The sequence below is a fragment of the Rutilus rutilus genome (genome assembly GCF_951802725.1).
Source record: "Rutilus rutilus genome assembly, chromosome: 3".
Classification (NCBI taxonomy): domain Eukaryota; kingdom Metazoa; phylum Chordata; class Actinopteri; order Cypriniformes; family Leuciscidae; genus Rutilus; species Rutilus rutilus.
The window spans coordinates 31,019,797-31,032,364 of record NC_140211.1 but is presented as its reverse complement, the minus strand read 5'-3'; the positions used below and the strand labels follow the sequence as shown (position 1 = coordinate 31,032,364).

At 41.8% G+C, this 12,568-nt stretch overlaps 1 protein-coding gene across 1 annotated transcript in view; it reads left to right on the top strand.

The window, feature by feature from the left end:
• cdh11 (cadherin 11, type 2, OB-cadherin (osteoblast)) overlaps positions 1-12,142 on the top strand; it is a 60,573-nt gene extending 48,431 nt beyond the window's left edge. The window contains exons 11-12 of the mRNA XM_084403619.1: positions 8,661-8,912; positions 10,013-12,142. Of these exons, the coding sequence (XP_084259745.1) occupies positions 8,661-8,912; positions 10,013-10,509 (749 nt within the window). The 3' untranslated portion in view covers positions 10,510-12,142. The remainder of the gene's footprint in view (positions 1-8,660; positions 8,913-10,012) is intronic.
• The last annotated feature ends 426 nt before the right edge of the window (positions 12,143-12,568 follow it).

Below are 12,568 nucleotides of genomic sequence, written 5' to 3'. Positions count from 1 at the left end.
TTTATTTATTTTTAACCAAGTTTAACCACAGACTTGATTTTACTCAAAAATCAAAACCTTTTCTATCCTAAACACCCCAAGAGACCCCATGGTGAAATAGCCTTGCAGGTTGACCTACAAATTGACGTCATGATTGAATCTCTCTGTTCCACTGGCTAATTTCTGATTGTGCTATATTTCTCTTTGTCCACCAGTAGATTGAAATATGAAATGCAATAAAGCTGTCAGTAGCTGATGCTGGTATCTTCACATAATTGTAAGGCAAGGTGTGAGAGACCAAGCTGGTAGGCATGAGGAGTCAGAAAATAGGATTTCAGGAAACAATAAATTTATTTACAAAAAAACACTAATTTAAAGAATAAACAGAACATTCTGGGCCCATAAAAGAGGTCAACTAAACAGAACTTCACTCAGGTAACATAACCATAACATAGGCTGGACAAACAAAACAGACCTTCCAGACTAAGACATGGGGGAAACTTATATAGTGGCTGATCAGGCCATTCCGACACAAAAAGGGGGTAAACCAAAACACACAATATATAAACAAACCACAATACCTACAACACATGTTAAACCAATGCTACCTGATATGAACAAAAGATAAATCAATTAAATAATCATAACAACAAAATGTAATTAACAAAGGAAAGAACACAACTCAAATGGAATCCTCTGCCACCCCCATGATATGGGAAAACATGGCGCAGTCCAATTATCCATTCCCATACTTAAACAGCTGAGAATCAGTTGAAAGTCCTTTTGCCTGTCAGCCAGCCAGAGACCCCCAGCAGCAACTCCCCAAGAACTGGTAACTCAAAAAAACATGTATTAATTTCACAAAACGTAACTTAATAAACTTAATGAACCTAACATGAGCTAAATTAACAAAGTTAACTAAATGTGTGCACCCAAATAGAAAACTAAGTCAAATAACTAATAAAACTGTTTTTAAAACCAAAATGTGTCCAGTTATTTATTTTGTATAACATATAATGTGCTCAAAACAAATGAAAGAGTTACCACTGTAAGTTAGTAGTTGTTTCCATGTGTGGCTGCTAATGCGGCCATCACATACTCCTCCCCTTCAAAACTCTCGCTGTAACAGCGAGAGAGGTAATCTGCGGTCACATTGAGTCTGCCGGGAATGTGCTCTACCGTAAAACGGAAGGGTTGCATGGCCAGATACCATCTAGTGACACGACCATTAGTGTCCCTCATTCGCTGCAACCACTGGAGGGCCTTGTGATCAGTCTGTAATGTGAACTCCCTACCCAACAGGTAGTATTTAAGTGAGTCGAGGGCCCATTTGATTGCAAGGGCTTCTTTCTCCACTGTCGAGTATCGCCTCTCCCTAGGGAATAGCTTGCGGCTGATGAAAGCCACTGGATGCTGGTCCCCTTGTGGTCCCTGCAGAAGGACAGCTCCAATACCCCTCTCAGAGGCATCTGTTTGCAGAATGAAAGATTTTTCAAAGTCAGGACTATAGAGGACTGGGTTCTTACCCAGCGACTGCTGAATGTCCCGGAATGCTGCCACGGCCTCCTCTGTCCACTGGACTTGGTTGGAACACCTTGATCCGGTCCGATCTGTAAGTGGGGCAGCTCTGGCCGAAAAGTTGGGGATGAATCGGTGATAAAAACCTGCCATCCCCAGGAAAGACCTCAACTGCTTCCTGGTTTGAGGCAGGGGGCAGGACTCCAGTGCATGTACCTTGTGAACTTGTGGTTTAATCACTCCATTTCCAATAATGAAACCCAGATACTCAGTCTCAGACTTGGCGAAGACACACTTTGCAGGATTAATAGTCAGGCCCGCTGCTTGGAGGCGCTCAAGCACTTCCCTCAAGTGCTTGAGATGGTCCTCCCAAGTAGCACTGTAAATCACAATATCATCAAGGTACGCACAGGCATAGTCATCACATCCAAACAATACCTGGTCCATGAGCCTTTGAAAAGTTGCAGGGGCCCCATGCAATCCAAATGGCAACACTGTAAACTGGTAGAGTCCCCACGGAGTACGAAAAGCAGTCAACTCCCTGGATTTCACAGTCAGAGGCACTTGCCAGTAGCCCTTGCACAGGTCGATGGTGGTCAGGTATCTTGCTTTCCCCAGGCGCTCAATCATGTCATCAATACGTGGCGTTGGATAGCAATCAAACTTTGACACAGAGTTCAGGTACCGGAAATCAATACAAAACCGTATTGTAGCATCCTTTTTTGGAACCAACACCACTGGATTACACCACTCACTTTTCGAACGCTCAATGATCCCCAGAGACAGCATCAGGTCCACTTCTTTTTTCAGAGACACCAGGAGGCGCTCTGGGATCCTGTAACTCATTCGTTTAACTGGAGCCTCCTCTTTTAACACGATATCATGCTCCACCATATTTGTGCAACCTGGGTACTCTTGAAATATTTGAGGATTACATAAAGCTTTCACCTGATTTTGTTGATCAGCCGACAGATGGCCCAAGTCAGGTTCCGTGGGGGCTGGTGAGGGCAGATATTGATCATCTACCACCTCTTCCTCCTCCACAGCTCTGATCAGCAATACCTCCGCCTTCCTCTCAGGTCTTTCAGCCCACTCCTTTAGGAGGTTCACATGGAGCACCCTGCTGGAACGTGGTCGGCCCACAGTGGCAACTCGGTAAGTGGTGGGTCCAAGTTGTTTCTCCACCTCAAATGGTCCCTGCCATTTTGCCAGCAGTTTGCTGTCACTGGTAGGCAGCATGACTAGGACTTTCTGACCTGGAACAAAGGTCCTCTGCCGTGCCGACTTATCGTACCAAACTTTCTGGTACCGCTGGGCCTCGGCCATGTGCTGCTGGGCCAGTTCTGCCATCTTTTGTAGCCTGTCTCTCATCTGAACAACATAGGAGATAATATTAACACCCCCCTCCCTCTGCTGGTCCCCTTCCCAATCCTCCTTAAGCAAGGTCAGTGGTCCCCTCACCTCATGACCATATAACAGTTCAAATGGGGAAAACCCAGTGGAGGCCTGGGGTACTTCCCGGTATGCAAAAAGAAGGTAGGGTAGCCATTGATCCCAATCAGAACCAGTGTCATTGATGAACTTACGGAGCATTTGCTTGAGGGTCTGATTGAACCGCTCCGTCAGTCCGTCTGTCTGTGGGTGATAGGGGGTTGTTCGCACCCTCTTGATGCCAAGCAGTTGGTAAACCTGTTTCAGAAGCCTGGACATAAAATTAGTGCCTTGGTCAGTTAAAATCTCACGAGGGAAACCAACTCTAGAGAAAAACTGTACTAAGGAGAATGCCACACTCTTTGCTTTGACAGATTTCAGGGGGAACACTTCTGGGTATCTAGTAGAGTAATCTGTGATCACCAACATATAGCGGTTTCCAGTTTTGCTTTTTTCAACTGGACCAACAATATCCATACCAAGACGCTCAAAGGGAGTACTAACAATGGGGAGGGGTTGGAGTGGAGCTCTACACGGTCCTTTACCTGAAGTCTTCTGGCACTGAGGGCAAGTCCTACAAAACTGGGCTACATCTGCCCGCAAACCAGGCCAGTGAAAGTGCCGTCTAACGCGAGCCAGGGTCTTGTGCTTGCCTAGGTGGCCAGCCCAGGGAACAGAGTGACCCAAGAGAAGTATGGTGTCTCTGGCCACCTTGGGAACCACTAGCTGCTTAGCTGGTCCATATTGATGATAGAGAATACCATTCTGCAGAAAATACTCCTCCCCGGAATTGTACTCAAACTCACTCCCCACCTCTCTCTCTTTAGCGCTACACAATAAAGTCACTAGGCTGGGGTCATCGTGCTGCATCTGAACAATGTCTGATGGTATCTTAAAACCCAGTGGCAAGTCCGGAGCTACTTCCACTGGGGGTTTTATGACTGTGTGCTGGAACCTCTCCTGTCTCTTTTGCCTGCGTGACTTCCGGCATTTCTCTGGTTGAGCTTCCAGGTCTGTATCATAAAAAGGCAGGGCACTGAGGGTAACAGAAGGCTCCTCTACCAGCTTGGCCTGGGCTCTGGTTACAGCAACATTGCAACTTTGAGGTTGGTTTAACAAATCAAACAAGACTGGCAGGTCACTACCCAGTACTACTGGGAAAGGAAGGTTGTCAGCAACTCCAATGTTCAACAGGTAGGGTTGTCCTTGCACTTCAATGTAAACATCAGCAGTGGGGTAAGGTTTCTTATCACCATGTACACAGCAGATGGGAATGGTTTCAAAGGTGCGGACAACATTACATGGTACAAACTGCCTGTGCACCAAGGTCTGATCACTGCCAGAGTCTATTAGGGCCTTCAGAGCTTTACCATTGACTCTGACAGTTGTCATCTTCATGGATCGATTACTATAATATTTACAGTCATTTTTCCATGGCACAACACACATCTGAGTGAGCTTAGCAGGGTTCTTTGGGCACATTGGTTTTGTGTGACCTTCTTGGCCACACAGGTAGCAAATAGGCACTTCACTAGACCTTTGTGTATTTATTGGCTGGTGCTCCCTCAGGGGAGCCTTACCCACACCTGGTGTTGCCCTCTGGTGGTATTGAGAGGATGTGGGCCTGTAGGTGTCTTTTGTAGCCTTCCAGGTGGAGTAGCTCCACGGTTGTCCTTTCCTTCTTGCAGCCACAAACACATCAGCCAGTGAAGCTGCCTCTGCTGCCGTTGAGGGATCATGTTCCCTGATCCATACCTGCAGCTCAGGAGATAGCATCCACAAATACTGCTCCAAGATTATAATTTCACCAACAGCTTTAACAGTTTTACCTTTTGGTTGGATCCACTTCCCATATAGCTCCTTCAATCTTACATACAGCTCCTTGGGACTTTCACCAGGATCAATATCTGCTGAACGGAATCTCTGCCTGTAGGTCTCTGGGTTAATGTCATATTTCTTTAGAATGGCATCTTTAACACCGTCATAATCATGAGCATCATCTAAGTCCATATTCACATAGGCCCCTCTAGCCTTACCAGTAAGCAATGGAATGAGGCGAAAAACCCAGTCAGACCTAGGCCACCGACATGCTGCTGCAATCCTCTCAAAGGTTATAAGAAAGTGTTCAATATCATCATGCTCAGTTAATTTCTCTAATCTGGGCTCTGGGGGCAACCGAAACTGACCTGCTGAGGCAGTGGATGGAACACACTCTGGTGCCAGCTCTGTTTGAACTTGGGGCCCAGGTTCATCTGAGTCCAGCGCTGCTGATGTATTCTCTGGAATTGGGGAAGTGCGAGCTTGCACTTCAAGCTGCAGCAGTTGGAACTGATGTTGGAGTGCCCTAAACCGCTGCTCCTGTTGTGCAGACTCCTCCCTCAATCGAGCGTCACGGGCCTCTTGCTGGCCCATGTGGGCACGAAGAATGCTAGCCAAGTCCACCATCGTTGGATCTCTGCTTTCTTCACCCTCAGTGCCTGTGACTCCTCCTGTAGCTCCAGCGTCAGTGCCATCCACTTGCTCCTCTTGTCTAGTCTGTCGCTCCCGAGACTCCCCACGATTTCCTCTTCCTCTCCGTCCTCCGCTCTGCATTACTCAAAGAATTGGAGAGATTGAAGAAGAAGAAAAAAAAAAAAAAAAAAAAAAAAAAAAATTGACTCCTCTACTGGCTGATCTCACCGCTGCCACCATATGTGAGAGACCAAGCTGGTAGGCATGAGGAGTCAGAAAATAGGATTTCAGGAAACAATAAATTTATTTACAAAAAAACACTAATTTAAAGAATAAACAGAACATTCTGGGCCCATAAAAGAGGTCAACTAAACAGAACTTCACTCAGGTAACATAACCATAACATAGGCTGGACAAACAAAACAGACCTTCCAGACTAAGACATGGGGGAAACTTATATAGTGGCTGATCAGGCCATTCCGACACAAAAAGGGGGTAAACCAAAACACACAATATATAAACAAACCACAATACCTACAACACATGTTAAACCAATGCTACCTGATATGAACAAAAGATAAATCAATTAAATAATCATAACAACAAAATGTAATTAACAAAGGAAAGAACACAACTCAAATGGAATCCTCTGCCACCCCCATGATATGGGAAAACATGGCGCAGTCCAATTATCCATTCCCATACTTAAACAGCTGAGAATCAGTTGAAAGTCCTTTTGCCTGTCAGCCAGCCAGAGACCCCCAGCAGCAACTCCCCAAGAACTGGTAACTCAAAAAAACATGTATTAATTTCACAAAACGTAACTTAATAAACTTAATGAACCTAACATGAGCTAAATTAACAAAGTTAACTAAATGTGTGCACCCAAATAGAAAACTAAGTCAAATAACTAATAAAACTGTTTTTAAAACCAAAATGTGTCCAGTTATTTATTTTGTATAACATATAATGTGCTCAAAACAAATGAAAGAGTTACCACTGTAAGTTAGTAGTTGTTTCCATGTGTGGCTGCTAATGCGGCCATCACACAAGGCAAGGCAAGTTTATTTATATAGCACATTTCATACACTATGGCAATTCAAAGTGCTTTACATAGAGAGGAATACAACTAATCACAAATAAAAACAAGGAAAATTCAAACAGTTATTCAAAAGCTTTACATAGAAAGGAATTATAATAATCACACTATAGCAATTCATAGAGCTTTGCATAGAAAATAGACACAAAATAAAAGCAGGGGAAATTAAAACCGTTATAAAAGGAATTAAAGAGATAAATTAGACAGTTATAAAATGAATTAGAGTAAAACAAATTTAAATAGTAAATAAACTTCTCATCTGGCAAAACACCAGTGTATCTTATTTTGACTCTGAGATTTCCCCATGACGGTCAGTAGTCTTCTGTGGATTTTCATATTCCGTGGATTATCTGAGCCCACCAGATTAGTAATCTGTACCAATCCAGACCAGTAATCTGTATTAGTCACCACAGTGTTCTCTTGATAATCTGTAAATTGTAGTCAATTGTAGCCTGACTGAGTGAAACGTGTTAATTGTATTTAAAGTGAAAATGTTTACAATCAGAGATCTGTTTAGGCTTTTTTTTTCGTCTTAAATTAATAGAGTGAACCCATGTGAACAGAGAAGATGAGGGAGTGAAAGAGAAATGACTGTCTTTCCCATTTGGTCTGCTTTAATGAGAAAGGAGATGAGCACTTTTTAGCAGGCCATTTCAAAAGCCAACAATATTAGGGAGACAGATTAGGCTACTCAGAATGACTGGCTTTATCAGGATCCAGAGCCTTTCAAATGGATACAGTTTTCAACAGCTTTGCCCACCCATTTATCTGAAGCTCCATTATGCTCCATTCTCTGCACAGAGGCTCTGACATGGCTCCTCTTATCAGACGGACGTAATGAAGGCCTGCTGATTATATATGTGCATGAACTCTAAATATTAAGAGTATGGAATATTATCTGTTTAGTTGTAATAAAATAAAAAAGCATCAGATCTTATAAATGTGTTCCTTTTACAGGCTGCAAGCTTGTGAAAGTGCCAACTGCATTTTAATGTGGGAATTAAACATCCAGCAATAGCATCTTTTTAGTAAATTCTATTGTTGTGACCCATATTTTTTTAGGTCCGTATGAACTTCATCTGCTGGTATATACAGTACATGGTATATTGCGGTATTATAATAATGGATAGAAAAAAAGATGCCCTGTTCATTTTATACTTTTAATCTAAAAAAATTACAAATAATAATTGCCCCTGGTTTCACAGACAGTCCAGACTAAAATGCATGTTTGAGCTGTTTTAACTGAAAGTAAATTGCTCTGACATATCTTAAAATATGTCAGTGCTATTGTTTTGTCTTAAGATGCACATCAGTAATGTTTTTATCTAAGGCATGTTTATAAAATCTACTTAAATGTACTAATTGAACTAAGGCCTAATCCTGGCTTAATCTAAGCATTGTCTGGCCATAAAGAGTATTTAGGCGTTTATGACGTCAGGCTCAATATTTTTGCCATACATCAAGTGTACGTGGCCAGTGAATCATACGCATGCATGCTTCCTTGAGATTTGTAAGTGTACTGCAGACTCCAATAAATGTGGCCCAAAAACACAACATCGAAAAGAAGGACCCAGAGGAGCTGTCTCTGGTTCAAATGTGGCAAATTAATACTTCACACAGCCCATGGTAATCTCACTGACAGAATATGATATAGAATTATAATGGATAGCATTAGATTGATCGAGCCTGTCCGCGACATCATGCTATGTGAGCGTTGTAGCCATATCATTAGCGGCCTTCCCTGACAGAGCCACTGAAGGTTGAAGAAAGTGGTGCCAGAGGGAGTGAAAATGACTAAACCCCAGGCCCCTAAATGAACTCACTCCATCTACGCCTTCAGCGTGACCTTGCACTGAGTCAGGGAAATGCACTGGCACTGATCCATCGCTCCCAGTTGCAAATAAAACCAATACCGCTCCCTCCGCTCTAACTTTGATTACACTTCCAAAAGCTGATAAATGTTCACAATATTAAACATGAATTTAATATTGGAAGATTCACACCTCATTGACTCTCACCGGTGGATGTGGGTAGTTCTCATGGCACCTAAACACCAGGGAGGGGAAAACTTTGTAATTCTGTTCAGCACATTAACAACTCTGTTGTGAATTTACTCAAATCTTATAATCTCCTCATCAGCTGAACTAAACATTCCATCAATGTTCCTCTGTTGCTTCCACAGACAGCACCGCCAGCATCTTTGTGATCCGGAAGGGCTTCAGCCGAATGACCCAGGATGTGTACCACCTTCCTATTGAGATTAATGACAACGGCGTACCCTCGATGAGCAGCACCAATACTCTTATAATCCGTGTGTGCAGCTGCGACAGCAAAGACACCATCCTCTCCTGCAATGTGGAACCTTTCATCCTGTCAGCAGGGCTGAGCACTGGAGCTCTGATTGCCATCTTGGCCTGTATTGTTATTCTACTAGGTGAGCCTAATTATATTTATATACGAATATACAAGCAACCATGTGTAAATAATTGGGGTCTTGCTTGGTTGGTTTAAACATTCTCATAGGGACCTGATGCTTGTCAATATTTGCATTTTACCCCAAAAATGCACTTACACACATACAACTACAGAAGCATATTTATAGAACAGATACAGTACTTCACAGAGTACATAGTTTATTTACTTTGCTTGTCTTTAAAAATGAATCAGAGCTTTGTTTCCTAAAAGCAAAGTGAGCCTAAGTAGGTTGTAAAGATGATCATTTGCAAAATTGATATTTTAAATTGTCAGAGACGAATGCTTTAGAGTAATTGCAGTGCTAAAATACATTGTAAGTAGGCAAACTCATGCAGTTACCTGTTGGACAACCGCAAAATCACACATGCACATTGTAAGCATACTTTTAACCAATACAGATATATTTTTTTTTTTTAAATAACAATTCATAAAATAAAATAAATGTTAATATATCAAATTGCTGTGACTGTGTAACATGTATAAATAGATTAGATGGCAACACTTTATTTTAAGTTGACGAAGCTACACGTTACTACATGCACTTGGTAAAGTAATATCAGTAAATTATGCATAATTAACTCTATAATACATGTACAGTAGTTAATTAATATTACTCAGTACTTATTTGAGTAAGTACAATGTTACTGTCACCTTACAATAAAGTGTAACCGATTATATTTCTGTAGCTTTTATGTTTCCATATACACACACAATCGTGTTGAGTGTATTTTGGGAAATGCACGTAAAGTTACTAAACTAGAACACATAGAAAACACTCTCAAGAGGGATTAAAAATGTATTCTAATGTGTAAAGCCTGTCAATCCATATTAAAGAACTATAAAATTGCCCTTCATCATTTCCCAAAATATATTAGCTGCCTCAAGTTATGTGGACTTAGAAATACATTGCATGTAACGGGAACACTTTATCTTTGTAATGAAACATTTCCAGCTACTCCATTTAAGAAAACGGCTTCTGATGTGATTACGTATTTACAGAAGCATCAATAGTGAGAGATGCTGTTAGCATTGGCTTGACATTTGTCTGTATGTCTGCAGCAATCGTGGTGCTGTTTGTGGCCCTGCGGCGCCAGAAGAAGGAGCCTTTGATCGTATTTGAGGAGGAAGACATTCGGGAGAACATCATCACCTATGATGATGAGGGAGGCGGAGAGGAGGACACAGAAGCGTTTGACATCGCCACCCTACAGAACCCAGATGGTGCCAACGGCTTCCTGCCCCGTAAGGACATCAAGCCCGAGCTGCAGTATCCTATGCGCCCCGGCCTGAGGCCCATCGGCAACAGCGTGGATGTGGATGATTTCATCAAATCTCGGATTTCTGACGCGGACAATGACCCCACAGCGCCCCCGTATGACTCCATTCAGATCTACGGTTATGAAGGTAGAGGCTCTATCGCCGGCTCTCTCAGTTCCTTAGAGTCGGTGACCACAGATTCAGACCTGGACTACGATTACCTCCAAAGCTGGGGGCCGCGCTTCAAGAAACTTGCCGATCTTTACGGCACCAAAGACTCTGCTGATGACAACTCTTAACGTTCGCTCAGATACGTCCTTTTTCATCTCCCTCCACCCGGCCCACCTCCACTAACTGTGTGTTTTGTGAAGTTTACTATAAGTATTCCATGAGTTTGTCACTTTATAGTAAACTTTAGCTTGTTTGTAAGTATACGCACAGTATACTAGATGCTGGGAGCCTCACAATGTGCTATGCGGGAGCCAGAAGGGTGGAAATAAAAAATTTACAAAAACAAAACAAAAAAAAGATAAAGGAGACACATAGACACATCTGTGGTGGACACGTCTCTGTGGTGTGTATGAAATGAAGAAATATGTGACAATATTGTTTAAGAACTGAAGAACGTTCTGTTACACTTTTGATGTTTGTAGGTTCCTACAGGTTTGAGGTTATGGATGTGGATCACAGAGAGACATGGATTTGTTGATACTGTGAACGAGCTCACAAAGAAATAAAAAACAAAAACAGTTGCCTTAAGTAATCTTGAGCGAACGTCAGCAAATTAAGGGGCCGTTTACACGACACCATTTTTAACTAAAAACGCAAAACTTTTTTTTGTGCGTTTGCCTGTTTATTTACACGACAACTGCGTTTTGGGGGTCTGAAAACGCAAACTTTTTAAAACAGGCTTCAGAGTGCAAGTTTTTGAAACCGATACCGGTGTGCGAATTTGTGAAAACAGTGACGTCCTGCGCATGCGTATTACGTGTTCAGTCTATAGGCGCATAGTTTTTCTTTACAAAGTGACCTCGCCACCTACTGGCCTGGCATACATAGTACAGCATTTTTAATTGTTTTCGCGAATCAGTGTGAACAGGGATCATTTTGACAACGTTGTCTTTCTGTACACAAAAAAAACGCAAAGAAAAAGCTTTTCCGGTTTTTAGTACATCGATGTCGTGTAAACGTACTCTTAGACTTCTGTAGCTTCTGTAGCGCCTCCATATTGTCTTTGGAGACATTGTCCAGACAGGTCCTCTTACACACACATATATATATATATATATATATATATATATATGGAAGCAGATGGATTCAGCAAAAATAGACTGTGTTTTTCTCTCAACTAGAATAAAAATTTTTAAAAAACCTTCAGCCCAGTTCCATCTACAAACAATCACAAAGAAAGACCTGTGAGCTCAAAAATCGCCTTAACTAATGGACACTCTTGCAACTTAGTGCATTTTTTGTAACTTGAAAGCTATATCCTAAAGCAAGCTAAAGTCCTTATAACGTATGTACAGTACAATGTGCAAAATATGTCTCTTGAGGATCAATCTTACACCGATCAGTTTATGTAAATCTTTCTCTTTTTTTCTATTATGATGATATCATTATGACTATCATTTTTTAATGTTTTCTTCATTTCTCATTTTCTTTAATGGCTTATGTTATTCTCCTTGGTGAGAAAATAGCAGTATGTCCTGTCGCAGTGAGAAATGGCTAATTTCTATGTCGATTTTATGGTAACTATTTGTACAATTTTAAAAGTTCTTATTTTAGTATACATACAAATACCAGTATTTCAACATGTAAGGAAAATATTACAGCATCACACTTATATTTTATGAACATTGTACTGTTGCTTTATTATGTGCTTCAATCTAAGAAGCAAAAACTTTGAAATAAATGCTCTTTTTATAAAAATGATTGATGGTGGTAATAAATTTGTGTGAAGAAAATCTATTGGCGCTAATCGCTGTAGCGCAAGCCGTGATGGAAACACAAAGGTTGAACGCGAATACAGAGCCCTCGAGTTTTTGTTGCATTCACACTAGCAGAGACGTGCAGAGCTTTTCTCCAGCGGCTTCGGTGCTTTCCAGTGGTAGGTCTCTCCATTGTCTCCAACTAGAGAGGCTTGCATTCTTTCGTCTCCCAGGGTAGCTGCACACTGAAAGGTCAATGTGCACTTTGTTAAAAAAAGGAAAAAAAAAGATTGAAAAGAAAAATAGCATTACATAAAACCGAACTTCAGCCCACCTGAATGAGATTGGACACCAATTTCCCTGAAGGGGCTTGGAAATAAACAGAAGAGCACTGCTGCAGGCTCTTCTCGCCCATGCAGGAAGACTACAC